This window comes from Dendronephthya gigantea, unplaced genomic scaffold (assembly GCF_004324835.1).
Source record: "Dendronephthya gigantea isolate DGI-Jeju-01 unplaced genomic scaffold, DenGig_1.0 000016F, whole genome shotgun sequence".
NCBI lineage: Eukaryota > Metazoa > Cnidaria > Anthozoa > Malacalcyonacea > Nephtheidae > Dendronephthya > Dendronephthya gigantea.
In genome coordinates, this window is record NW_021163026.1 from 759,608 (window position 1) to 787,595 (window position 27,988).

At 38.6% G+C, this 27,988-nt stretch overlaps 2 protein-coding genes across 3 annotated transcripts; one reads left to right on the forward strand and one right to left on the reverse strand.

Moving 5' to 3' along the window:
- Positions 1–419: 419 nt before the first annotated feature.
- LOC114520379 (clustered mitochondria protein homolog) lies at positions 420–26,234 on the forward strand. Of its 2 annotated transcripts, XR_003686689.1 has the most exons (51): positions 420–522; positions 2,349–2,523; positions 3,157–3,278; positions 3,710–3,881; positions 3,971–4,114; positions 4,517–4,653; positions 5,130–5,199; positions 5,479–5,563; positions 6,077–6,155; positions 6,288–6,334; positions 6,534–6,577; positions 7,006–7,065; positions 7,162–7,205; positions 7,683–7,775; positions 7,992–8,083; positions 8,403–8,479; positions 8,625–8,650; positions 8,756–8,803; positions 8,933–9,005; positions 9,321–9,412; positions 9,553–9,593; positions 9,825–9,879; positions 10,279–10,357; positions 10,684–10,792; positions 11,045–11,108; positions 11,359–11,494; positions 11,748–11,813; positions 11,989–12,050; positions 12,374–12,451; positions 12,767–12,837; positions 12,917–12,989; positions 13,199–13,265; positions 13,460–13,512; positions 13,592–13,633; positions 13,754–13,814; positions 13,908–13,992; positions 14,586–14,662; positions 14,770–14,879; positions 15,035–15,086; positions 15,385–15,481; positions 15,670–15,712; positions 15,873–15,953; positions 16,163–16,288; positions 16,581–16,666; positions 16,736–16,771; positions 16,843–16,936; positions 17,378–17,461; positions 17,823–17,870; positions 17,971–18,050; positions 18,264–19,385; positions 26,016–26,234. XR_003686689.1 is itself a non-coding variant. In XM_028540626.1 (50 exons), exons 2-50 carry the CDS (start codon positions 2,364–2,366, stop codon positions 18,292–18,294), a joined length of 3,852 nt encoding a protein of 1,283 aa, XP_028396427.1. In that variant the 5' UTR covers positions 420–522; positions 2,349–2,363; the 3' UTR covers positions 18,295–21,073. The 2 variants fall into 2 exon arrangements, 1 of the variants encoding a protein (XP_028396427.1); XM_028540626.1 differs by lacking the exon at positions 26,016–26,234 and having other exon boundaries at positions 18,264–21,073.
- LOC114520380 (laccase-3-like) lies at positions 21,935–27,955 on the reverse strand. The gene is made up of 6 exons (XM_028540627.1): positions 27,680–27,955; positions 27,408–27,474; positions 26,261–26,335; positions 24,722–25,079; positions 23,708–24,035; positions 21,935–23,449 (listed from the first exon to the last, which is right to left on the reverse strand). The coding sequence occupies exons 2-6, from the start codon at positions 27,415–27,417 to the stop codon at positions 22,076–22,078; spliced, it is 2,145 nt and encodes a 714-aa protein (XP_028396428.1). The 5' UTR covers positions 27,418–27,474; positions 27,680–27,955; the 3' UTR covers positions 21,935–22,075.
- Positions 27,956–27,988: the final 33 nt, after the last annotated feature.

Below are 27,988 nucleotides of genomic sequence, written 5' to 3' on the forward strand. Positions count from 1 at the left end.
GATATAACATGGATTAAACTTTGGGGTTACTTTCTCAGATATTTGAATAACGGTTGTAAAAATCATCGTTCTATTTGTTGGATGGCGCTATACAACTGGCCTTAGACTGAGTACACTCAATTTATTGGCACGGCACGGCTGAAATTGTTACCCGTGCCCAATTTTATGAGTGTTCAGTCTACCAAAACAAAAGCCGAGGTCAAATGACATAGGCACGGGCACCCATTTTAGCTGTGCCGTTCCAATAAATTTGGGTGTAGTGTAAATGGGGCTTTAATTGTGCTTTAATTAAAGGGAGTTTTTGAGGGTACCTTGTGAGCTATCATGCTCATTAACACATGCGCGCTCAGGCTGCGAGGGGTCAAAGGTCACTAGTAGAGTAATGATACCGCTGTCTAGTTATACGATGGTCGCTCGTTCCACGTGAACTTTAAATCTAAAAGTTTTTCAGATCGAAGAGAAACACTCGACAAATTAAGCATTTTTCAAGACGATATAGCCTAACATTGTCGACTTATCCAGGTAAGTCAAACATCTCACATCATATATCACCTACACGGAGATCGAACGGCCGAATTTGTTTCTATACGCGAGATTATGTCGGCATCTTGAACTCTGGACTTGAATGTTATGTAAGCTGAATTTATATTGGACATATCGCGAGATTTTAGCGATAATTGTTGTGTCGCGAAAAGATCAAAAAGCTTTTGTAGCTAGTTCTTCATGCGTGGTATACTTTGCGATGGATTTTCGATGCATATTTTTTAAAACGTTTGTTCATGCGATGGTTTTAAAAAATATCGCGTAATCGTGCCTCGGTATTACGCAACAAAAGGGGGATGTTCAGAGGTCGGGTCGGTTGTAAAACGTTGTCGAATTTTTTAATCTTTTTGCAAACATTTTGACACGCGTTCATCCCTGTCTAAGTCCGCAAGCGAAGCCAATCTATTCACAAAAGCTTCATGAAATTTTAAGCTGGAAAAACGAACGGAAAACAATGAAATATTAATTTTAGTTTGCCAGCCAATTTGGGGTCAGATTATTTTGTCAAAAATTCCTGCGTAAAATTATGAAATATAATCATCAATGAGATATAAAACGATTAGAACTTTCGTCGTTGATTTGTGAAGTGGCAAAGTGCCTTGCCAAATCTTCAAAGCAATGCATTATGCTAAACGTGTTATATTTTGAAATAGCAGTGATTTAATAATTAGCTATAAGTTGATAATATGTTGTACATAAGGTAATTGGTTGTATTTCTGTCTTGTCTGTGACCAGTGGCACGCTCCGTAGGGCTATTTTGCAAGGGATTGTTTTAAAATGTTGTTTGTTTGTCTCCCTGAAAGGCTGGTCATGCATTTAAAGTGGTATAAAGGGGGAATTAAGTGAGCTTCACACAAAAGGAAATCATTATGGCCATTAATAATTATGCATGCATCTCAAGTCTGTGGTTGAGTTGGATGAGTGTTCTAGCTGTCCATACTAGAATGTACAACCTTTGAGACACCAGACTTTTTGAAATGCAAAAGGGCTGTGCGATTTCACAATTCACATGCAAGTTCGTGGGATTTTTAGTGACAGAAAGTTTCTGTGATTTGTTTACGGCAATTAAAGTGCTTCAAGATTAAATGTCTTCAACAGTAATTTCATTTTGTTTTGATAGTGCTTAAGATAGCTTTGGCCCTTGGGGGGAGGTCAAGCTAATTTCTTGATAATATTATTGATCTCCAAAATTCCTTTTATTTGCGGGGAATCTGATGGGGAATTAGCTAGATTTGCACATGGGAATGACATTTATGTCAAGCTATTGAAATTTATTATATGGCATTAAAAAGGCTGATGCTGTGAGTATTAATTGCAACCATTACCTTGGCAGCTATGCAGAGCAGATATTCTCAATTTAATCACTAGTAATTGAGTTAGCAGATTACCCAGTCATTACCCTTTAGACAATGTACAAGACTGGTCGATTGGTCAATGATGAATGAAGTTGTTTCATTAAGCATCAAAATTTGCCTGTTTTTTAAAGCAATTTAATTAGTTGTTGAAGACAAAGTTGTCATAATTAATCAATCGATAAATGTTACTCGATCTTAACTCAGAATAAACTGAAAAATATGAGAAATTAAATTGTTAAATTCTTTCTTTAGCCTATCTTACTAATTTACTCAGTCTAATACAAGAAGATTTTACTCAGTGGAAGTGTATTGCCAGTCAATGAGTTATTAAACTATCTGCAAAAATTTTGGCTTTTGCATGCAAGAAGCTAAGTCAGATGTACGCAACCTTAAAATTTAGTCATTAATAGAGGAGCACTGCCAATTAATGAGTTAGTTTTTGTTTATCAGATTCTGAAAGGTAGCATGCCTGCAGTTGTGTCAGACTTAGATACAGTTCCAACCAAGGTTGAGAGTGAAAAGCCACAAGACAAACCTGTTGCAAAATGCCCTTTTGACCACAGCAAGCCTGCAGAAGATGTCACCAAAGAGATTGGGGTAGAGGCCAATGGAAATGAAAAAAATGGTTAGTTCGGGTGCTCCACCATGTTTTTGTTTGGGTGAGGGGGGTCATTAAAGTAATTAGGATCAATGTTAAAAAAATAAGGTATAATAAGAAACATACAAAACCCTGTTGACCCAATCTTGTTCCCCAAGCCTCCTCTGGCGAGAAAATCAAAAGCTATGGGATGATCCAAACCAGAAGCCAGAAATCCTAATGGCTTTTTGATCTCGAAATTGAAACAGCGTGAATGACCAATCAGAATCATTTCTGATTTTGATTATCCTAGAGCCTTTGTTTTCTTGCCAGAGGAATCGCAGGCTTGGGGAATGAGATTAGTGTTGACCGTACATCTAGGCAGTGATCTCTATAGTTCAACTGGAGTGAAAACTTGAATCCAGTGACAGTGTCTGAGTTTTCATCAGAAATACTAAAAGCTAATTCCATGCATCTAGAGCAGTGAACTCTGTAGTAAAACTGGAGTGATAATATCAGGGGAGGTTTGAAGCAAGACTGGCAGTTTTCAGTAGAAATACATAAAGCTTAACTATCAAAAACTCAATTTGGTACAAAAAATTCCAAGACTTCAGCAATTCCCCCAGTTGCAAATTGGTTTTATTTATTCTGGTGGACCAAAGCATCCTCTGTTGTTTACAGGTGAGGATGTGAAAGCAGAAAAGAAGGAAGATGGGAAGTCTTCGGAGCAAGAAATCCCTCCTCTGTATTTCATGAATCTAAAACTCACCGTTCCTGGTTGTAATGAAACAATAACCATTCAGGTACAAGCCTCTTGATTTCACTGAACAGTGTTTCTCAATTCTAAACATGAACATCTGTAAAGTGTTTCTGAGATCGCCTGCAACCACGGCGGGTTATGGCACATAATCCTATATTCACGTTCAGGATTATTAGTTCCTTTTGAAATTGATTGTTTTTACGGCCTGCTAACATGAATATATGAATATTTGCCCGCCCTCCCTCCCTCCCTCCCTCCACTTAACGGTCTTCAGCCGTCCGTAACCAGAGCCTCAGATACAAGACACCAAGCTCCCAACTGCACTTCAATAAAATAACTATAATTTGATTTTCTCACATCCACCTCTAAAACTTCAATTTGTACCAATATTTGCACCCCATGGTCTAGGCTAGCGTTGGCCACTAGGACGAGGGGGTGCACCCCCCTAAACCCACCCTCCAATTTTCGTTGCAGATATCTTCGCACGAGACCGTTCAAGATATACGACAGGTCGTGTTGGATCGTCAAGAAAGTTGCTTCAGAACGTGTGTTTCGCTTTATTTCGACGGCAAACGACTTGATGACTTCGCCGAGCTCCACACGATAGAAGGGCTGAAGGATGAATCCGTCATCAAAGTTGTTGAAGGTTTGTTGAGTTCTTTTCTTCTTTACCGCTGCAGTGCAAAGAGGTTTTCTAGCGTTCTAAGCAGTCCACTTGTCTTCTCTTTATTTAAGAGCAATATTCGGTTCGAGAAGCCCGTATTCACGTGCGAAGATTGCGAGATTTGCTGAGCACGTCTTTTGAGAGTAACGCTCTCAGCGCCGCCGATAATCTCTCACTTTCGTTTTCTGTGGCGGTCTCTGGAGTCGAGGTTGAGGGTAAGTCTGGTTTTCGATCAAGCGTATTTCATCCCTGTTTTAGGTTCACGCAGAGAGCTCGTGCGTTTTATCAATATTTCTCGTGAAATCACCGGACTTGTAAAATGGACCACTTCACATCCACAATGAATCTTAGCTTTCGAACAGTGAAAGTTTGAGGTGATTCTCCCCCCTCTCCCCAAACCTCCCTTCATAATCCCTTCCCCTATCAACGTCACTTCTCAACCTTCAACTTGCTTTCACAATCATACATTTAACCCTCACGCCTACATCGAGCCCCTCTCTATCTCACCTTACCCCCCCCCCTGCTACATCCATAGACCCCATCCCAACAATAAACCCCACCTCCTGAATACCCGCTATCAAGCACCATGTTCATACATAATTTCTTTGATATTTCAGAGGAATTGGTAAAGGTGAAAAGAGATACCACTAACACCGTACCAACAGAAGAATGTACTCCCCCAGATTATGTCTTCCCATCAGAAGAACAACCTCTCACCTTGGAAGCTTTGTTTCCTAAATCTGTCGCCCCCAAGGTAAATGTGTTCGGCACTCTTACACCAAGAAGCCCCGGGGGAGAGGGGGGGGGGGGGAGTGGTGGTTAGCTAAAACAGCAACAAATTTGACATGCCTCTGATGTTGTCAGAGTTGTGTATACTACCTTTTTATTTTATAATAGATAGAAAAGTCTGTGAAAACACTTTTGTCTTTAGAATAAAAATGTGTGTATATTTTTATCACAACAACATTGTAACAGTCTTGTTGAGTTTGAAATGCATATAATGATTATAAACATCTTCGTGCGCTTAATTACAATAGAAAATACAAGAGTTGGTACTCAGTGTGGCTAATATAAGAATTATCGCGTCATTACAGTATTGCAGAGAGATTTGTGCACTGTATATAGATGGACATCTGAGCCATTATCGCCATTGCTATGAAAATAAGCACCGATGCTCTGTCTAGAGTGTCGCATGTTATCGCATTATAACTCGGTTCCTCCACTATCCAGGTTCCTGCGTGTGTGAAAGAGTTATCATTGAGCAGCTGGAATCCCACGCCTGGCTACCGAAGATTAGCTGGTAGGAAATCAAATATCCTTTTAGAGAACAGTTTTTTGCATCGCACAAATTTAATCAGAAGGATTATGCTGTAAATAGCAGCATGAAATTGATACCCTAGAGACACTTTACGATTGTACTTGAGTGCTCACAGTGTTGACAATGATACGGCCTTAAAACTGGTCGGGCTACGTCATTTCTTGTTTCATCACAGATTACATTGCCCTTAGCTTGTCCATTGTGCGAACGTGTCAATCTGTCCACAATCTGTCTACAATTAATTCGTATGTTCTTCTTTAGGTGATTTGCTATATATTGATGTGATAACTCTCGAAGATGATCACGTGAACGTGACGTCGTGTCCAGCAGGCTTCTACATAAACAGGTACGTGCACGTGCATTGCACGCAGCCCATCGTATTATTCCAAATCCACGTGTAAAGACACGTGTAAAACAACACCAACCTGGTTCCCAGGGCCTGGGAACGAACGAGGTTGGAATCAATACGTGATTCTGCATAAGGTCTATTAGCCATTCAATTTTGATTCAATTCACTTTTGACCAATTGAAATTAGTTTATGAAGGTATTGATATTGATACTGATATGATGAAGGTATTGATATTGATAAAGCAGAACTGTATCAGCTTTTATAACACTTGATTTGCTGTCCATATCCAATTCAAGTCAACAGACTGTAGAACAGCCATCAGAAAGGAATTGAATCTGACAAAATTGGATCATGTGAATAAACTTTTACAGCGATTTGGGGGGAAAATTCCGTTAGATACCGCTTTATAAAACCGACCTCTGTATTGTACTTTATCTGGTTTCAAGCCTGACTGGCTATATATATCAACTACAAAATAAACTAGTGATGCATGATTTGAAAAATTTCAGAAGTCAAAATGGTGTGTTTAACCCTCAACCACGAGCGGAGAGTTGTCGGTCGCATACCTTGGTCGGACTCCTCTCCCAGGTATGATATCACATAGATACAATATTCCCCTTGAGAAGCTTGTCAATATTATCTTTAACAACAAGAAGTTTTTTCGGTGCATTTTGTATTTCGTAAAGCACTCTCATTGATTTCCTTTCTCCTTGTTTTTAGCTAAGTCCACTTTTCAAGAAGAACTTTGCATTGTTGCAAAAAACTAGGTAGCTACGTGTTAATTTCTGAGTTAACTAGGATTTAACTATGCGAAGTGTAGTTAAATAGTTTTATACAACCAGCCCCAGGACTCTTACCTCTGTTTTCTGGGTTTTGGGCTCAGAATGAGGTCGCTTGTTATAGGATTCAGACATCTTTTTTCCGTCTCCCTTGAACAGTATTTTTCTATTTCCTTTTATACTGTAGTATGAGACGACATCCTCTCGAAGTAATTCCAACGCCATATCAAGGTACGTGACGTGGGGCCGGTTGTATCAAGCCCATTTATGTAGCTTAAACGGTGGATAAGTTCAAAATAAGAAGCAAGTCTCTCGTTTTATTCAACAGCGAACTAAATGTTTTTGACCTTAATGCAAAGATACTGTTTACAACTACATATTCAGTGGCATAATTTTCAAGTTGACTCATTCAAGAGAGATGTAAAAGTGTTATTTAATTTTGAATTATCCACCATTTAGGCTAAACGGGCTTGATACAACCAGCCCCTGTTGAGTACAGAGCCTGTTTGATATACAATAGCAGACCGCGATGCAATAGGAACGGCTCCTTCAATAACAGTGCATGTTAAATCATTGAAATTCATTGGTGTTTATATAAAAAGGAGCAGAAGATAAATGGAAGTTGAATTGATTTTTATTATGTCTATCTTTCGCTACAGTGTTTTCTTGGGCTATTCCAAAACTTGACCACACACAAGACAGAATGAGAGCCGAAGATTGTAAGTAGCTATAATGATTCCATGCATGCTTTCCTAAATGTTACCTGTAATAATTCATGCTCCGTTTTCGAGACTTAAATTTGATTTAACTTGTAGCATCATACGTGAGAATTGGCCACGAAGAACATATGCCAGGACAGGTTTGTAATTCTCACTAACTAATACCGTATTCACCCCATCTGTACCACATTCACCCCGTTTGTACCGTATTCTCCCCGTTTGTACCGTGTTCACCCCGTTTGTACCGTATTCACCCCGTTTGTACCGTGTTCACCCCGTTTGTACCGTGTTCACCCCGTCTGTACCGTGCTCACCCCGTTTGTACCGTATTCGCCTCATTTGTACCGTGTTCGGTTACCAGTTAACGATTACCCTAACTCGAAAGAATTAACAGTGAGGGAATGTTCTGTGTGTTATTTGAATTATGCCATTAATTAGCCTTTCTCGCGATGACAAATGTGCCGCCATTATTGACTATGAAAAAATCCTTCTTACACATTGCTATTATTGTTTAAACGCATTTGAAAAAATTGAAAGTACCCAAAAATGGCGGTTAATCGTCATCGTGAGAGGCGTTTGAAGGCTAATTGCGTTTTCTTTCTGTTACTTTTCTATAGTTGAGGGATTGGAACGAAGAGCTGCAATCCGCGCGAGAATTACCACGAGAGACGTTGCAGCAACGGCTTCTTAGAGACAGAGCAATATTCAAGGTAGCTACAACTGTTTGCAAGTTTTCCTCTTGCATGGAGACTTTTGCCACACGTTGTATTGATCAAGAGTAAGAATTTCTAGCTATTTCTAGCCGTTGTGATGTAAGAAAAGTGTTCTTGGAAGGGAAAATAGTGCTCTTGCCTTCTTTATAAAAATATTAGATCTTCCAATGTCCGTTCTGTTTTCTTCAACGCTCTGTATATCTGTTTGTTTAGATCACAAGCGATTTTGTAATGGCCGCCACACGGGGTGCAATGTCCGTTGTTGACGGGAACGTTCTTTCAATAAATCCGGGCGATGATGAAAAGTGAGTTTTGCCTGTGATGCAACTTTTGAGTCACATAAAAGCAGTGGCGTAACTAGAACGATAATTGGGGGGGGGGGTGAATATTCATATATCCAGTTCTGCCCTACGGATTTCTTTTGTAATTGCAATAGCTTACAATAGAAATCCGTCGGGCAGAACTGAATATATGAATATTCACCCCCCCCCCCAATTATCGTTCTAGTTACGCCTCTGCATAAAAGTGTAATCTCACCAGTATATTTTGAAAAAACTGCTAGTGTATTTACACCGCCAAGTCACCGTTTCACCTATAAATTGTTTTGTATATTGCTCACTGCAGATCTCGGATGTATATTTGGAACAACATTTTCTTCAGTCTGGCATTTGATAGCAGAGACCATTTTAAGAATGTTGGTGGTAAGTTAGATTATTATATTATAATACGTCCTCGTGTTTCGCCACCTTTCGTCCTCATGATACTTCATGTACTTTCGTATATGGCTATATATGTTATCAAAGTCGAAATTCGTTGTTCAAAATTTGTATCTGTTAATTTTTTTAGGTGACGAGGCTGCCTATGCCGCCGCCGTAAGTATTCTAAAGAATTTTGTCGAAGTTGGATTGACTGAAATTTAATATTGTAAGTTTCCATGTGCGGTTTCATGACGGATTACCTGTCGTATCTTTTCCCAGGGTGCCGATTTAAAAGGTGTTTCGTCGTATAACAGAGTTGATATCGAGGTAAGAATGAGTAATGGTTTGTGGTGTCGAGGGACGAGTTATAGAAGCCATTTTACACTACAAAATGTGATCAACATATACTGTAGGTATACACTGTAGGTATTATTAATGATATCTGTGGTTTCTTAGGGTCTTTATACGTTAGGAACGGTTGTGATAGACTATCGTGGTTATCGTGTGATTGCTCAATCCATAATCCCAGGTATAACGTGTGCAATGCATGTCGTTTTATATCTAACAAATAGGTACATATAGTGGGCTGTCGATGGACCCTGAACAAGGAGGAATTTTGTTTTTAACTTATCGGCAAATTTGTTTACATTTTTCAGGCTAAGCCAATCAGAATGCATAAGTTTTTAATACTTCATGTAAAATGGTGAATAATGTACCTTTTACCGAAAGTAATCCGAAAGTAAAATTTATGCATTCTGATTGGGTCGCTGAAAATATTGCTGGAAATTGGTCTAAAACGAAAGGTTGGATATACCAGACTCAATATTTTTGTGTCTTGTTTAAGGTATTTTACAACGGGATCAGGAGAACTCCGTGATCTACGGTTCCATAGACGCCGGGAAGACTGTCACCTCGAATCCAGAATTTCTAAAATTGGTAGGGGTTTGCTTAACCATTGTGCATGGTAGAAAATAGCACATCACAAGCAATCTTTATGCCTTTTATTATGGCCATTATGTGAGTCATTGTGGGGATAAACACGATGTTGCAGTTGAAACATTTTGTGTGTTTTTTAGCTTGGAAAGGCAGCTAGAGTCCTAAGACTGCGATCACAGCAGTAAGTGACAATCGTGGAAATTATAAATTGTTTCCCGTGCCGTATTGTGTTCCTTGAAGCATGCAAGCATTGCAAATGAACCACGTTTTACGATGCTGCTTCCAACCTAAATTTCAAATGATATTCAGTAATGTAATGGCACTGTGCTGTGTTACTTGTGTGAACCTGCTAAACGTGCCTGTCCACAGCTCTGCCTGCTTTTAATCAGAACGAAATGTTTTCTGCTTTAAGGGTTCTAAACGAAAATGACGAAGAAACGGAATTACTTTCTTCCGTCGAATGCAAGGTTTGAGAGCATGAGAGTGTATATTCACCTAGACAGGTGAACTTTATTACATTAATTAAGTAAATGTCCACGTGTTTGAGTCTGTAGCCGAAAGGTTGTAAATAAAACTAAAACTATTGGAAACTTATTTGGTGTAGAAAGTTTTAAATTAATTTTAGATATTTATCTTTTTCTAAGTCTTGAAACTTCCACACCGAATAGAAATGTTCAATAGCTTTAGTTACTGTAGATTTATACAAATCCCATCGTCCTGGGTGAGGTATCTCCGCTTATAACATAGAAAAAACTATTTAGGCTTCAGGCCAAGTCAAAGACATGCTTTTCACTTATTATCGTTTCACGTTCCAGTTGTATTAGAGATCTCCGACGGTGAGACTGATAATAACTTAATTTGTTTAGGGTATACTTGGTGCAGATGGTCGCCATTATATCCTGGATCTTTTCCGAACTTTCCCAACAGATGTCAATTTCCTTGAAGGTTTGTATAAACACTTCCCGAAATTGCTTTAAGGGTTCAGAAAACAATCGTTTAAAACGATGGGAGCGTTGTAGATTCATGATTCCGTTATAAACCAATCAGCAAAGTTGTTTACATTGTTCAGGCTAAGCCAATCATAATTTTTAGTACTTCATGTAAAATGTTGAATAATGTACCATTTTACCGGAAGTAGTTAATATGCATGCATTCTTATTGGGTTACTGAAAATGTAAACAAATTTGCTGATTGGTCTAAAACGGAATTCCTCGTTACTTTTCTTAACGCAAATGCATTGCTCAAAAGTGTTTTCATGTTTTGAAACCCAGGAGTTGGATCCTCATTGACAACTAACGCGGAAGAAATATTCTCATTTCCTTCAACGTATAAGACAAAATTGGTGTCCTTGAGACCAGAATTAATCGAGTCCTTTATCGCGTAAGTATGGTTGCCAAAGCAAACATTGTTTAACATGATATATCTCAACCCGTCGTTGTCCAGTTCCGGTAGTTGAATTCTGACTAAAATAAGTTGCATATAAGTTACTTAAGAATATATATCTGAAACGTGGCAGTCTGATGGTCAGATATTGTAGTTTGATACAATGCACGTGCAACTTCAGATCAATGAATTAATTGTCCACTAAAAGAACCTCAGCCATACCTGTAACATTGTTTTTTAATCACCCAGGTCGCGTTACGTGAATTTCCTCAGACTCGTGGCTAAGAATGTGTCAATAAAGTCCAAAGTCGAGGTAAACTATTAAGGGCATAGGATGGCTGATTTAAGGATACAAAAACTGTCAACTTTTTGGATAATCGTCCAGTTTAGAAAAAGACAAATATTTGGCAGTATGCTGTAAGAATGATTCGTGTTACGTTATGTTGTGTGTTTATAAATTACCAACGAGGTAACCCTGATACAGTATAGTTACCCCCAAAACACAATAGTAGCTATGTCATCGTGTACATGTGCACTAAAGTTAGATGTATTTGCCTCCAAAGGAAAACAAAAATGTAATTAAGAAAGAAGAGACAACTGAAAATGGTGATGCAAATATTGCGACTTCATCTGAAGAAGAATCGATGGCTGTTGAACAGAATGATAAAGAGGAAGATATGAAGGGACAGCAGAACGGTGGTATGTTTTCGTTAAACCACTGATGGCTTGATCTATTATAGATTATCCTTCTTGAACCTCTTCCAAACACAGTTAAAAACTGATAGAGTTAGCCAGTGTAAATAAAGTTGATAATAACGAGTCTAATTAGACATTTTAGGGGAGGGTATTTATATATAAATAGAGATCTGAACCTCTTGTTAGATTTTACCAATTGTTATCCAATGTATATGGAATGCTGAACTTATATTAGAAGAAAATTTTTTCTCCATAGAAGAGAGAGTTTCGAGTGATGTCGTAAAAGACGCAGCAATGGCGGTGGGATCTCTTAGCGAGACAGGTGAATGTTGTAATTTGTTAGTTTAGCATATGTAATCGAGGCAGCACGCTTAAAATAATAAGGATTTCGTATTTTGGTACAAACTAAATCAACGGTTACGCTGCGTTGGGGTTGATTTCCATACGCCACGAGGCAAATCGTCGTTTGTAATAAATAAAGTCAATTTTTTACGTAGAATTTGATGTCAGATTTAATCCTGATGCGTATAACGAAGAAGTTAGACATGCAGAATGTGAGGTATAGTTGAATTTTGTGCATAAGATGTTGCTCTCCTTTGTAATGACTAACTCGAACATTTTGTCCTGTATGTCCCCCCCTCTCCAGGGGAGAGGAAAGGGGGTGGTCGGGCACAGATCATAATGTTAAGCGTGACTATTTGACCTGGGTGGGGGTACCTCGTCATCTGGTCAGGGTCATTTGGGTTTGCTGTTTTGTGAGAATAAAATGATATATTGATGGCAATGTGATTTGCTACCAGATTTGAGCAGCCTTGGTTAGAAAGTGCATATATAGCCACACTGGTTGATACAATATGTAGCTTTTTTATTTAATTTCAATAGGGTACTCGTCTGCCAAAAGATAAACAGTTAATTCAGGATACTGCAGCGTTCCTGTCTCACCCCGTCATAGCCACATTGGTGAGAAATTAGTTATTCAGAAATTTTATATCTTCGTTAGTCTGACTGAGTGTTGACTGTTGCTATATTTAATACTAGCCTGACTAGTCTAGTACTTACTGCTTTGCAATGTTGTATTCAGTGTTTCACTTTCAACCTTCCTCAATGTCAGTTGATCATTGCAGTACTGCTAGTCTGACTGAGTGTTGACTGTTGCTACCAATACTAGCCTGACTAGTCTACTGCTTACTGCTTTGCAATGTTTTATTCCGTCCGTTGCTCTCGATGTCAGCTCAATGTTTTTCAGTTTTTAATTCCGGATATTTTCTTGTATAGATTAAGGATTTTTTCAGTCTGGCTCAATCTCCTATGGACGGGGAAACGTTTACAGAAATCTTGCATACGAGGTCAGTCCGTGTTATGAAATAGCAAACGTAGTTCTTCTAAATAAATAACCGGTTCAATTTATCATTTACAATTTTACAGAGGCATCAATATTCGATACCTTGGTAAAATCGCCACTTGTCTCGCAGGGAGAAACGACTTGGAACATGTATATGTGAGTTAAGTATGCGATTCTTACAAATGTATTTGATCCATAGAGGTGATAGACATTATTATGTCTGTTATTTCTATATGATAAGATCGCATTAGAATGGAAAAGTCTACATATCAGGTTTACCACCATTCAAACCTCTAAACAAATTTGTAGAAATGAAAATAAATTCTTGGCCATGTTAATGTTGACATAAATATATTACCTTGCAGAAAATATGTATTTCTGAAATGATCTTGAGAGCCGCGAAGAAGCTATTTAAAGATCACATGCGGCAAGGTATTTAAGATGTGCTGAAATATCATAATTTTTAATCATTTTAACGTGTTTTTAATCTGTCTAACAACATCAAAATAACTTTGTAACTCTTTGGAAAATACTTCTTATTCTATTTTGTCTGTGTCTTTTCTTGTCTGTCAGTAAGCCGATAATTGTTTTACATAATAGTAAACCTACTGTATTTTAACTTTTAGCATTACAACAGAATCTTGCTACGGCTGTCAGTCATTTTCTGAACTGTCTATTGGTAAGACATATTTCTACTATACTTCATGTAAACAGGCGAACATCATTTCAAGCAAAATGTGCGTGTTTTTCTCCAACAGAGCTCGTATCCTAATCCAGTTCCAACAATACCGAATGACGAGGTCAGTGAGTTTTATAATCCTTAATCTGCTAATCTTAACCGCTGGATCTATCCTTCTATCGAGCTTTCATCAAAATTTTCTATAATCATCAGTTTGAACTTCATGTTCTCCCGTCTTTAGACGAACCATAAAAAGAAAAAGAATAAGAAAAACAGAAATAAACAAAACTCCAATAACGAAGGTACACTCGTATTTTGTGGCATTTCACTCGATATATATATGAAACATCCGCTATGAAACAATATCGTTGACATATTTCCAATTTCTTGTTCAGTTATTTGGGCCAAACTAACTCCAAGTCTTCTGTGGTCCTGGATTGTCACCGACATACAAAAACATTTCGGGTTTGAGCTTAAAGAGTAAGTGACTTCACAAACGCCCATTTATTCATGTAGTTCGCTAAAGCTTGCCTGCATGTAGTTTCTGTTACATTCATAGCCAGGTACGCCACGTAAGTATTTAATACGCAAAGCTTTCGGTCCGTTGACCCAGCGCGTTTAATTTCGTTAAAACTTCTGTCGTTTGATATTTTGCATCCGCCAAATACTGTCAAAAACTTAGTAAACTAAATGATTGATGAAATGAAGCTAAAATAAAGTGATTTCCATTTGTAAACAGAGAAGGTTTTAATAGTTTATGTCTTAAATATTTCCCGCCAAAATATGCGGCATCATACATTTCATCTTGTTAAAATTTCTTTCTTTTGATGTTTTGCATCCACCAAGTACTTTCAAAAACTCAATCAAGTAAATGACCGATAAAAATGAAGCTAAAATAGTGATTTCCATTGGCAAAACGAGAAGGTTTTAAGAGTTTTATATCTTAAACATTTTCCCGCCAAAATATGCTGCATAAAAATTTCATTGAAATATTAGTAAACAAGTTGGCATTTTTTGGCTTATTGGTGCGGTAATACATTGTTTTGTTGTAATTTCATGTGCCTTTATTGTAGAGGAAGTATAGACGAAGTCATAAGCACCTATGGATTACAACCTCTTTCAATGCTTCGGTCGTTTTGTTTAAAAACAGGTGTGTTGGTTGTGAAATCGCAGGTCGAACAAAGCAATGAGTGGAGTGTGGAGGAATTTTCAATAATTGCAATGGTAAATTTGAATGTTTGCTATGATTTTATTCAGGTGTCCAAGTATTGCTTTCCGCTTACGATTTCGTTTCGAAGAGAAATCCCACGTTCAGCGAAGAACACGTTATGAATATCTTCCCCATCGTAAAACATACAAATCCTAAGGTAAGATGATGAATGAAATCTGGATTAAAATCGCGCATATAGCCAGTCGGAGTTAAATGCAAAAATAAAACCAGTTACAATCGTCAAAAATTTTTATGTGTGAAGCTTGCATGAACCTTTTTAATTTAAACAAAGCAAATTATTATTCTTACCAGGCGGTGGACGCGGCTGCATTATTTGAGGCGGCTCAGAATAAACTCCAGTCAGGTGAGTTTTTTCCACACTAATTCAGCAACCGCATATTTTTGTCGCTATTTGCTTGTCTCTTGGTGTTTTGCAACTACCAAAAACTGTTCAAGACTTAGTCCACTACATAATCTAAAGAATAAAGCTAAAATGTATTAACTTTGCGGTTGTACGCCGAAAATATTTGTGTTTTGAACGTTTTCTCGCTAATATACACGACATATCATATATATACATTTCCTGTTGATCTATGCTAATTCACATTTGTATCTTAAAATCGAAATGAGCTGACTAACTGGTGTATTTCCTTGTTTTGTAGGTTTTCTCAGCGAGTCTCACGGCATCATGGTGGAGGCTTTGAATCTCTATCATCAAGTGTACGGACCGCTGCACGGGGATATCGCGGTCTGTTACAGGTTTGTTGTTCGGTTACAGTTAGTCACAACTTTAACCTTTATCGTAATTGATGATTTCCGTTCACCACCCCCCTCCCCCTGTCTAGCCGTATATTTAGTTCAAATGTATACGGCCTTTTGTCATTGTTTATAAGTATCAGCGATATTTTTTGAACCTAAACTTGATGCAAACTTTGTCTTCTGTCTAGACAAATAGCTCGACTCTATTATATGGCCGATGACGCGATTCAGGTACAATTGCATGGGTTTCTACAATATGTTAGATTGACTCAGTTTGCTAAGAATCAGGCTAAATGAAGTGATTTAAAGTAGTACGCTGGTGTTTTATGTTTTGAATGTTTCCCCCCCCAAAAAAAATTTGGGCTCACAAAGAAGCTCTCTTCTTGTACAGGCTGTCCTACATCAACGGAAAGCCGTGGTTGTCTGTGAAAGAATTTATGGCATCGATCATCCTGATACGATAATGGCTTACGTAAGTGACTTAATCTTGTGTACTACCTTTAAGTTGGCTCATGCGAGATTAGCCTGAGATGGTAATAAAATAGCTTCACTGATATATAAACTATGACTGGATCGTCCGTTTGCTATAAATAATTGAAGCTATAAAATAGCGGACAATAAAGTGTTATGTTTTGACAGTTGCTCTCGAGTCGTTCAACTGTTCATCGTCTTTTTTAACAGCTTCACTTGGCATTGTACTCTCACAACGCTGGTCTCGTGTCTACGGCTTTGAAACTTATGTACAGAGCCCGATATCTCGCACTGGTCGTCTTTGGCGAGGGACATCCAGACATGGCAACATTTGATGTAAGATTCACATCAGTTTCTGTAACCAGGTTCCATTCACAGCAGGAACAAGTGCCATATCACACTACCCCACCTCGTCTCTTAAGCTTCATGCCCCCCTTCACCCTTACCCCCTCTCTGTATACCCCCTTATCCACAACCTCACACTTTATTCTGAGGTCTGCACATGGCGCTATTTACACTTATACTCGACATAACTCCGTGTTAAATTTCCCACGCCCCGGCTGTATCCCCTAACCCCTCCCCCACCGCCCTGGATGATTCAATGCAATAAAACCTCTTTGTTTTTTAGAGCAATATTGGTTTGGTTCTTCAAGGACAACGAGAATTCGACCTTTCAATAAAATTCCTGGAAAATGCCGCACTGATTCAGCAAAAGTAAGGCTGTAATGCATTCGTGGAAATGACTTCTTGTCCGAATTACAATGTATGTTGTATTTGTTTTAGATATCATGGCCCAGAAAGTATTCACACGGCTATGAGGTAACGCACGCGAATTTCAATTGCTCGACTCTTCCATTGTTCCTTCATTGACAGTTTGTTGTATTCTTTAGTTTCCATCTCCTAGCAAGAGCTAAAGCCTCGGCAGGCGACTATCGTTCCGCATTGCAAAGCGAGAAATCCGCCTTTAATGTCTATCAGAAGAAGGTATAACGGGATTCTAATGATAATTTACTGAAATTGTCAAACTTTTTTCAAGAATATGGATGAGGGAATCCATATATAAATATTTATCCATAAATGATCTATAATGATTTGCCACGATTTTATCTTCCCGAGGTATTGGAAGGTGTGACCGTCATGATTTTGAATAAATTTTCAAGATGTTTACGACTAAATTCTTATAGGAAATGAAATAGTCTTAAAGAGCGGAAATTGTTTCATATATTTGCCTCTAAATCTGATATAGACTAAATCTTTGTCTCTTCTGAAATCGGGGATCTGTCGGGAATATGTTCTGCAGTGCAGAGTCTGCACATGTGTATGTGTTAGTAGCTACATAAAAATGATCCCAGTTAGAATGCTATTATAGCCAAATGGATTGTACCGACAGTACCTTGAGTAATGTCTATCAATACATTTATACAGTTTGGAAATTTGGATATTCGATGTCAAGAAAGTTCTGAATTCTTGAAGCAACTTACAAAACAAGCCGTTCAGATGCAGAGAAAGGTATTGGTTGGACGACGTCTTTTAACAATCAATTTATAAGTCACGTTTACACTACACTCAATTTATCGGCACGGCTAAAATTGGTATGCGTACCCAATTTTACTAGTGCTCAGGCTACCAAAACAAAGGCCGGGCATGGATGAAATGGGCACGGGTACCCATTTTAGCCGAGCCGTGCCGTGCCAATAAATCGAGTGTAGTGTAAACGGGGCTATAAAACAGTTAACAGAGGCATGCTTTTCCTAATCCAAATGTGGTTTCAATTTTATTTCATTTTTTTATAACTTAGCTTCCATCTTAATAATGTCATAGAGTATAAAATAGTCCAGTGTTTGAATTCTCGATCCCTTCTTGCTTATAGATAAATGAATTATCAGGTATTGGTGGACGAGGAACAACGGCTGCAGAGGTAGGTGCTTCTGACTCTTGTTAAAGCTTGAATGTTTTGCTTTGTATAGAGAAGCTGCAGTAATCACAAATGAAATTTTCCACGCATGCGTATATCTTAGGTAACAGTGCCGCAAGGTGATAGAGAAGAGATATCTCGGTTGATGGGATTTATTTCAGGTCTTCAAGACTCACCTTCAAGGTATGCGTTGGATAAATACTATCATCAGCTTCGCTGATATTATATTTAAGAGATCTATTTACACTGTGTGCGATTTGGTGTTTGAACAATTCTTACCCTGGTGTGTGCGATCAAATAGACGCGCGAATACACTTTGCATTACAAATTTCGCTCTCAGCGGGATGAGCGAGAATGTGACAAAAACCTTAGGAAAAGCTCTCCTTTTTTCTTTAGAATAAAGGAGCAAGATGAACAGCAAACCTAATCCCTACGTTTCCCCCTTACCACCCTATCTACCCTGCTTTCACCTTCTTGCCCTGTCCAATAAGTTTGGCATTCCTTCGGCAACAGCGTAAAACCGCTTTGCTTTTTTGTATTTGAGCCAAGGCATGAATAACCATCTCACGTTCGCATCTTTTGCTCTCGGCTGAACTTTTATACAAACAACTATAGCTTGTACTATTCGACAAATTTACCGCGTAAAACACTTCAAGATTCATTCATTGAGAACTTGTGTGTTGCGACAATACATTATCTCTTGTTATTGGGAGAAAGACGACTGCAAATTGTGTGAACTTTGATTTAAATAAGCATTCTGCATGTAGAATTGCAAAAAAATAGCCGGTTTTCTACAAGGTGTATACAAAATTTGCTTGGTCATTTTGTACAAGAAATTTTTCGGCAATTTGTCAACATACATGGAGTATATTATTCAACGTACATAAAGCGTTATGTACTCTATGGTGTATCATGAAAAACAATCTGGAATCGCTTCATTAATCTACCATACTTTATTTTTGAAACACAGAGGCGTTTGAATAGATTCGAATTGTATTATAAGGAACCAAATTACTACACAGCACAAAGCAGAATTAATGAATTTATGCGATTACTCGACGTAAGTTAGGTTAACGACGTTTTCAATTTGACCAGCATCCTTGAACCTGTTTTCCCTTTTGTTCTCTCGCTTTTCTGGCAGCGCTAATGACCGTATTCAGTCGATCTGTTTAACATAACCGTCAAGCCTTGCGATTTTTCTGCAGTCGCCTTTTGGCCAACGTGAACGCTTCGCAAAGAATTACGATTAATACAATCAAGTCAAATTCCTATTAGGTCTAAATCATTTCAATAGACTAACAAGTCTTGCCTACATTCCTTTATTCGAAGATGTTCAATGTATTTGATGTCTTTGAGATGCTGTATTTCTTCAATCTTATCAACGAAGTGTGTTGTATGTAGTCACGCTCGACACCAGCGCTTGTTGTTTATAACCTTTGATGTCTTTGGGGTGTTTTACGTAAATCGACTCGCCTTTAAGGGAACTCCCAAGCAAAAGACAAGTTCCTTGTTCATAAGGTAATTCAGAATTACTGTTTAATACATTATGTGGCTCAAATACAAAAGTATTAAGCGATTTAGAATTATGCTATTGCCGTTAATGGCTACTGATTGCATGCATGTGTTAGTGGCGTTAGTTTTATCTGTTAGAATGGACTATTAGAATTTCGAGTTATTTATTATTTATGTGATTGAAGGCTGTATCCTTTACAAGTTCACGTACACTCGTCCTTGTTTAATCGGTAAACAAAGTCGCTTAATCGCCATCCTGTTTTGAAGATGGCATCTCCACTTGACTAAATCTTGGCATCTCCACTTGTCTTGTTTTAAGCGTCGTACAGGCGAGCTTGCTTTCTTTGACAAGTCAGTTACCTTTGACAGTTTCGTTTGTTCGCGAAAAAAGTGACAAATCTTCGTAGACCATGCAAGAGCCTTGTGGAAAAGCCTGGTCATGCCGGCTTTTCAACAAGGAGAGGCTAGTGCACACGAGCATCGGTTGTGTGAAATAGATGAATGCGTTTGTGGATTGGAAAATACAAGCTTCGTGCATGAATGTTGGTGAAATCTTTGCGAACAGTCAATGAAATAAGTTCGTCGAAAAATGGCGGTGAAAATCTTGTTAGCTGTTCAAAGCGAGCAAGGGAACTTGTCGAGAAAATGTTTCATGGAAAATTTGCTTGTTTGTACGAGACTTTCGGTGTTTCATATTTACCACGGAGCTTGAACTCCATGCATCATTGGTCAACTGGAATGTGTTTTTTTGTCTCTCTGAAATAAGTACGAGCGAGTGAACTTCGAGGATTTCAGAATTCAATGCGTGTTAATGGTAGACTTATGTAAAGGTACTGGTGTAAATACCAGTTTCAGATCCTGGCGTAGGGGTTTTCGACTAGTATTTTTTATCAATTTATATATCAGTCAAACGTACAATATGAGCCCTCGACCCGCGGTCGTGTGATATAGAGACCCCTGGGTAACCTTTTAGGAATACAAAAAATATTTCATTCGCACTATATCATAGACATCTTTCATGACGTCAACGTTGAAAGTCTAATCTTACACGAAGTTTGATTGGTTTGTTAGTTTTGGGGAGCCAATCAAACTTCGTGCAAGATCAGACTTCCCGCGCTTGACGTCATCAAAGATGTCTATTATGTAGTGCGAACGAAATATTTTTGAGGAGCGTCATGAGAAAGGTACATTGTTTGTTCCTACAGGCTGAGTTTAGCAAGCAGGTTTTGCTGAATGTGAATGGTTTTATATTTATCTAAAGCATTTAGCAGGTTTTATACGTTGGTTTTTGGCTGATTTGATAAACATTTCTGGATAATTTGAAGTAATTCTAAGAGTGCTGTTTAAAACTTAAATGCATCAAACTTAGGCAAATGGTGGGATGCATATTTATGAATTAATGCATTATTTTTCAATTAATTTTACCAAACACTGATATTATATGTAGTATTTCACAACCAACCTCTGTGCAGCTCGCCCCCCCCCCGGATATTGATCGTACATAACATGTCTAAAGGGGGGAGAGCTTAGCTTACAAGGTTGGCGTTTTTCTACCTGGCGTTTAACAGGGTATATTTAAAAATTGATTCGTTAGTTTCTTTATTATTGACTAGGGTATTTTTGTACAAAGTTGCATTTGGTATACTTCTTTGTTTAAAAGTTTCACAAATGAAATGAATAAACGCCTTTGTTTAGATTGCAATGTTTTTTTTGCGGAATTTTTATTCTTCAATGAACTCTTGCTCTTCCCAGTAGTCCGCGACCACAGTTTGATAACCACTTGCTCTTCTTAAAACACGACTAAGACCTCCTCGATTCACCCTTGAGGGGCGATTCACCCGGGGTACTCGCTTTGGAACCAGTCATATTTTGAATGAAATCAAGTATTTCGGTAAAAATAAAGCTGTGAAACTACGTTCCCGCGCTAGGCAGATGTAAATAACGATATATTTGAATGCATATTTCTTGAATCGCTCTAAAACACCAGTCATCTGTCTGCGTTAAATACAACAGGACCGGTCTGATCGTTTTAACCGTATATAGGAAAGCACCTAAATGCGGCGTTACAAGACTGAGGCATTTGAAGTTGACAAATACGAACATTTCTTAGATCTGCTGACGTTTTATTTGCATTTCGAACAATCATTACAAATTAACATCTCTCAAGATTACAATTGCATTGCAATTTGCGAGTAATGGGCTGTTTACATGAGCCCGGTTACCCGAGATTCAACGAAGCGTGAGAGGACTTTGAGGTATTGAAATAAGTCTTTATGACACCAAACAAGCACATGCTATTGTTGTAGTGATTATACGACTGCCAGGATCATGTTATCTGCTCATTTCAATACCTCAAAATCATCTCACGCTTCGTTGAATCTCGGGTAACCGGGCTCATGTAAACAGCCCCTAAAATTGCATAGTGTAACAGCGCTTTGGTCCTGCAAAACAACGAACAACATAACCTAAGTTGTTTTTTTGAAAAATATTGTAGTAATAATCCAATATTGAGATTAGTTGTAGGATTAAAGTTTTGCGAATAATTGTTCGAAAAAGTTAGGCCTGTTTCAGACGTAGAACTTTTCATGTGCCAAACCTAATGTTAATGAGCTAAAGTCTTGGCTTAAGTTCAATTCGATTCGGCACATAAAACGTTCGACGTCTTTAACTGGTCCTTGGAGAACGTGATAAAGTTTTCAATTTAGTTTATTATTATCTTTCATGTATCTACTCCAAATCATTCTTGAATTTGGTCGTTCGTCTTCGCGATAATCACTGTTCGTAGGTTTCTGCTCTTTCTTCCCGCTCTTAACCTCAACATCATCTCTTTCATTTGGAGTGCGCCGATCCTCGTCATCGGAAACGTTATCGCTATTACTTGGGCATTGGAACATCTCTTTTTCTCGGAATTCCTCAACGGTCCAGCAAAACTCATCGGTCGGGCTCATCATCTTCTCTGGTGGTGGATTTTGACAAGCGGTTTGCTCTCCGATGACGAGACCCATCCCGTGAATAAGATGGTAGTCGATATGACAGTGCATAAACCACCATCCGGGATTATCCACCATAAACTCTATAACGACATATCCGCCGCCCGACACAGTGATCACGTCCTTAGGTACGGTCGTACTCGTAATATCCTCCACCGATGGTCGGATACCGTCCCTCCAATGGGCGTGGCCACACTCCGGCACCAGTATATCCTTGTTCGCAGCCTTGATAGTACCATTATCATGGTACTCTGGATAGGCGATTTTCTTCACCCAGAAGGAATGACCATGCATATGCATAGGGTGGGTTATCTGATTTGCGATATTTTCCCCGCTGCCTTCCCTCGGTATCGACGAAAAGACGAACTCGTACGACTTCGATACGTGTTTGTCGACTAGTATTGCGTGCGCACACTTTCCACCGCAGTTCTTGTACGCGAAATAGGCGCAATCGTCGTTTGCCGGCCCGTCGGTCATGACGAAAGGTACATCAGGGAGTTCGATTTCGACGTCGTTGATCGTCGCTAGGTCACCCGAGGAGGTTTTAGAGACGTCAAAATTGAAAAAGTACGTCTTTTTCGCTGGAGCTGGTGGCAAATCCTGCGGTTTGGCCGGAATGAGCAACCGAAGTGCATCATAGATGTTGTAGCATTGAATAGATGGTGCATTTTCCCTACTGCTAAACTTCGGGTAGTTCTCGAAAGGGCAGTTCAGCGCTACACAGTTTTGGGTGCAGCGAGTTTTCGCAGTGAGGCCTCCCCCCTGGCCGCTGTATTTGAGATACACGATGCCCACCCCCGCCGGTTGGGTGTGGTTACTGCAGTACACCTCAACGGATTCGATTCGAATTGGAAATATTGTCCCCGGGTCGACATCAGCTTGCGTTTTCACAACAAAATCGTATCGTTCGCCAACGTGAACGTGTAGAATGTCCGTTTCAAAAGGTCGCGTCAGGTAGCCGTCCGTCGATATTACGGTCAGTCTATGGCCGTCAATGGAGACACGGATTGCGGTCACCTCTACGGCACCAATCACTCGAAACCTGTAATATTTTCCTTTCTCTACGGTGTAAGATGGTTCCTGCAAAACATTGTAATTTAGATTGTCAAAAAGCATGGTTTTCTTTAAGGTGTGTTCACACGATCCAATTTTGTTGGATCCAATTCACTTCTGAAGGATGTTTTATAGTCTGTTGACTTGCGATGTATATAAGTAGCAAATCCACTGAAGCCAATGCACTACGGCTTCATCAATAACCGACTATATTTCATACGTCAGAAGTGAATTGGGTGAACAGACCTTTATATATACAACAGCAATGGTTTTCTAGATGCCTACCTTTTTGCCAATGTGATCAACTCCTTTTTGTAGTATGACACCATTAATTTGAAAAGAAGATACATATTCATCCTTCACTGGTTCCCTAGAGCCATCTTCCGTGCAATTTCTTTCTCCATGCGAAATTCTCATGTGTTCTGTGACGGACAGAGTGAAGCGAAAGTCTTCAACAAGGTTGTCCGGCTCAACACGCACTGAATCGATCAACTTTTGCCATGTTTCTTTCCCCTCGTTCACGATTAAAGCTCCGAAAAGACCATGATCTCTTTGATAACCCACATGGGAATGGTACCAATGCGTTCCACAAGGATACGCCCGAATGATATATCTATGAATTGAATTTACAACCACGTTACAATGAATTGATTGAGCGGTTTTTCGACTAGTGGATTGCAGTTTCGTACTTTTGTACAGTTAATCAATTGTAGTTCAACTTTCGTACAGTTAATCTACTGCAATTCATATGACGATAGTCTTTATCGTCATATGAATTACAATAGATTAGCTGTACGAAAGAACAGTAACTTCGAAAAACATTTTGTAGCTTTAGTGAATCTGTGTTTCGACTATACTTTTATCAGTTTTATCGTCCTCAGGAGTCAGGACAGATCAGTTCAATCTGCGTTTCGACTAACATATAGTTATAGGCGAGAGGTAGATTAACTGTGGTATGTGTGCTTTTAAACAACTGTTAATCTTCTGTAATTTATTGTCACTTTCCCGTTGACAGTTACACATAAATACGGATGACCTTGGTTGCACACCTCGGCCATATTTGAACATACAATGATAGTTTGTAATGAGATAAAGGATAACATTAAAAAACTTTTCTACACCAGACAAGGAGCGTTACGATATATATGCAAGTCGTTTTTCCACAAGGCAGATCTTTGCTTAGAAGACACGGGCAATTTCGCAAACCTAGGACATGAAAAATTGATCCCTATTGAAAGCAAAACGAATTATTTCGCTGAAGCACAGCGTTTGTACAACATATCCAGGAAAGCAAGTTACCTGAATTTTCCTCCTTTTGGTGGTATTGCATATTGCGTTACGTTCGCCACTCCGTCCATCCAAGGAACCTTTCTTTGACGCATCCCATGCCAATGAATCGAAGTACCTTCATCGTCGATATTATTGATGACATCAACTGCTAATATTTTGTTCTCGTTTATGATGATCGTCGGACCAATACGACCGCCATTAATACTGAAAATCTTCTTTTCATCGCTTGGTTTAGGGTTTCGTGTGATTACAAGTTTAATATAACACTCTTCTCTGTCCCCACAATCGCATACCGAAGGTTGGTAGTTGGTTTGTTCAGAGCATTTGATATAGGGTACGAATTCTTCCTGGAAACATTTATCTGGATCTGAAAACCACACAAAAAAAAGCTTTGTTGTGGATACATGCTTTCCCAAATTGACGGCTTGTCCTCGCAGTCCTCGGCTGGATTTCCACTTGCAAAGACACAGTTCGCTGTCGGCTTCGAGTGAGAAGCAGTTTGCATATTTCCGTTTGAATTTTAACAGCATAAATAGATCAGTTCAATTTAACTGTTCTTTTCAAACAAAAATATGCAAATATTTCGCTAGCAAACCATTTCTCTGCAAGCAGGAATCCAATCTCATACCTGAATTATACGGTTAATTAAACCACATCATCTAAAACCCAGGGGTCGGTTGTTCGAAAGGCATTTAGCTCGAAATGGAAAACAAAATTATCTATTTATTGAGCAACTGAGCTGAAATATTTCGATGTAAATAGTTTGATTTTTAATGGAAGTACATATTTAATGCACAAGATGCAGGCTGAACCATTCACAACATCTATGGGAGTGCTTTTGAAATTTGGCTTATCCACCGTTTAAGCTAAATGCCTTTCGAACAACCCGCCCCAGTTCTCAATAATCAGCGACAGCAGGCGACAATCAATGACTACTTATTCATACTAATCATAACTCGTCCACTCTTCCATTCTCTGTTGTTTTTTTCGCAACCAACAATTTTGATCCATATAGTTTTAGAAATCAATTGTAATTTACCAAACAAAATGAACTATTGATTCGCTATACTTTGACAAGATACCAAGCTTGCCTACTTTACCATAGCTTGAAAGAGCTTCTGGAATTAAGTTAAACTCTAACAGTTTGACAGCGAAATATTGTGGTAAATGTTGTAGCTAAATATTGTGTGAGTATTGTTAAATATATCTTTCTAGGGAAGAATATATATAACGATATAAAAAACTTCCTAGCTTTACCGGGTTTGAACGTCAGTTCACACAAGTGATATTGTTGCAATTTTAGGGGATTTTGATTCGAAAAGCCGATTGATATGAAGACGCGAATAAGTTATGAACGTTTCAGTAAATGCTCTCCAATAAGCAGGTAAATGTTTACAATCATTGACCGTGAAGATGTAAATTAAAGTAATTCGGTTCAGTGCAGTCAAGAGTCACAATGTTTCCGGGCAGGATTACTGAGCAAATATCCGAGCGAAATTGTTATTTTTATTCTTAAAAGATTTCTTGAATGCAGGCGAATGTATGTACCTGTTAGCATTTCATCGCGAGCCTTTGATTTTGTCGCCAAAATGGCGGCGGTTAGGACCAGAAATGTCCGAAAATCTAGAAAAAACATAGATGATATTATTCGGTATTCGCCGCATTATCATATGCCCCTGTTGCAATTGACCACCAGCAACCACGTTCTAATTTTCCAAGAAGGTTGGCATTAAGCAATTCGAAAACAGAAAAGGATGAATTCTTTCATAACACAAAGTTCAGATAACACAAATCAATAAGGAATTTAGCCACGTAAGTATTTGATACTGCAAAGCTTTCGGTCCGTTAACCCGTTACGTGGTGTACCTACAAACTAAATTCCTTATCGATTGTCACCATGCAAACATTCAAGAGTATTTTTAACACAAAGTTTCATAACACAAACTTCATTTCATAAATGTATACATAAAGGAGAGCGATGCTGCTGGTTTTGACTCCACAGCATCTGATGCTGTTTTTTCCTCAATTTAACTCAGCGCAGATTGTCCGCATAGGTGATAGGTGTGATATGCTATACACATTAATGCTAAAAATGACGAAATGCGGGGATGGTTTCTGCTCGAAATTAGACAATCTATAGGCACAGCCACTGCCCGCTGTTTGAAAGTCAATAATCCCTATCTGATACAACTGAAACGGATGTTATAATAATTTAATATTGCCGACGGGATAAAATTAAACAAAGAATCTTTAGTACTGGTTGGTGTGCATTTGAAACGTCTTATGGAATAAATCATGGGGCAACTCGCTAAAGAACTATAGTATTTATCGAAACGGAGGCCATGCAGCCGGTCGCCAGCGTTTTAATTGTCTTTAAATTAAGTGCCTTCATATTTGCAAACGATAAGTGCCTTCTTTTCGCAATCTTCGTCTGTTACTCTATAATGTTCTCAACAGCACCAATGCAAATTTACTTCTCAAATCCACGAACAAAGTATTGTTATTTAGGACCATGAAACCACTCAGTCATATATTATTGACAAAAATATGCTACACGGCATTGTTGTAAATTAGTTTTCGTTATTTGTAATCGTGTGGTGATAGGTTCCGCCATGCATGTTTATGAAATTGCACGGTATTGAATTCGTAAAAACACACGAACTGTTAGTCTAAATCGAGAAACTTGAAAGCCAACCTGATGTCATCTTCACAGCGTGTCAGAATTGCTTTGAACAGAAGCATGAATGAGATCCGTGCTTTGTCTAAAAAAAAGAAAAAGGAAAACACGGATGATTATAGTCGTGCAACGGACAACCAGCCGGGCAAATCACTGGCGTCACAACAAGCACAAATATGGCTTGTTTGTTATCCTCAACGGCTCATTGATGTTGAGAATGTACGTAAACTGGTGATGCAACCAATTTTGCCAAATCTGTGAATCGAATAATAGGATAAATGTAACCTTACCTAATTGATTATAACTTTAGTCCTAATTGAAAAGGAAGACAAAGCGTCAACAAGCCACCATACGTTGCCTTCGTCACACTATTGAACACAGTGTTCACTACTTAATACACGCTCTGTACCCACCTGACATACGTTTCCTGTTAGCCACTCACCAGTGACCATTGCGCCATTCTTAAACAGTGAACCGTTAAACTTCAATATATTTTTGTCAGGCAATCATCTCAGGAAATCAATACTATCACTGTAATTATGAAAGTAAGGTTTGCATGCATTGATTGGTGTGTGTAGGTCATATATGGTATATGTTAC

Bases quoted from the DNA above. Each gene is read 5' to 3' on its own strand.
- LOC114520379 (XM_028540626.1), top strand. From the start codon at position 2,364: ATGCCTGCAGTTGTGTCAGACTTAGATACAGTTCCAACCAAGGTTGAG. The intron at 9,413-9,552 runs GTAGGGGTTTGC...TGTGTTTTTTAG, and splicing joins ATCCAGAATTTCTAAAATTG to CTTGGAAAGGCAGCTAGAGT. The intron at 13,266-13,459 runs GTATTTAAGATG...TTTAACTTTTAG, and splicing joins TAAAGATCACATGCGGCAAG to CATTACAACAGAATCTTGCT.
- LOC114520380 (XM_028540627.1), bottom strand. The intron at 24,036-24,721 runs GTAACTTGCTTT...TTCAATTCATAG, and splicing joins CCAAAAGGAGGAAAATTCAG to ATATATCATTCGGGCGTATC. The intron at 23,450-23,707 runs GTAGGCATCTAG...AATGTTTTGCAG, and splicing joins TTGATCACATTGGCAAAAAG to GAACCATCTTACACCGTAGA.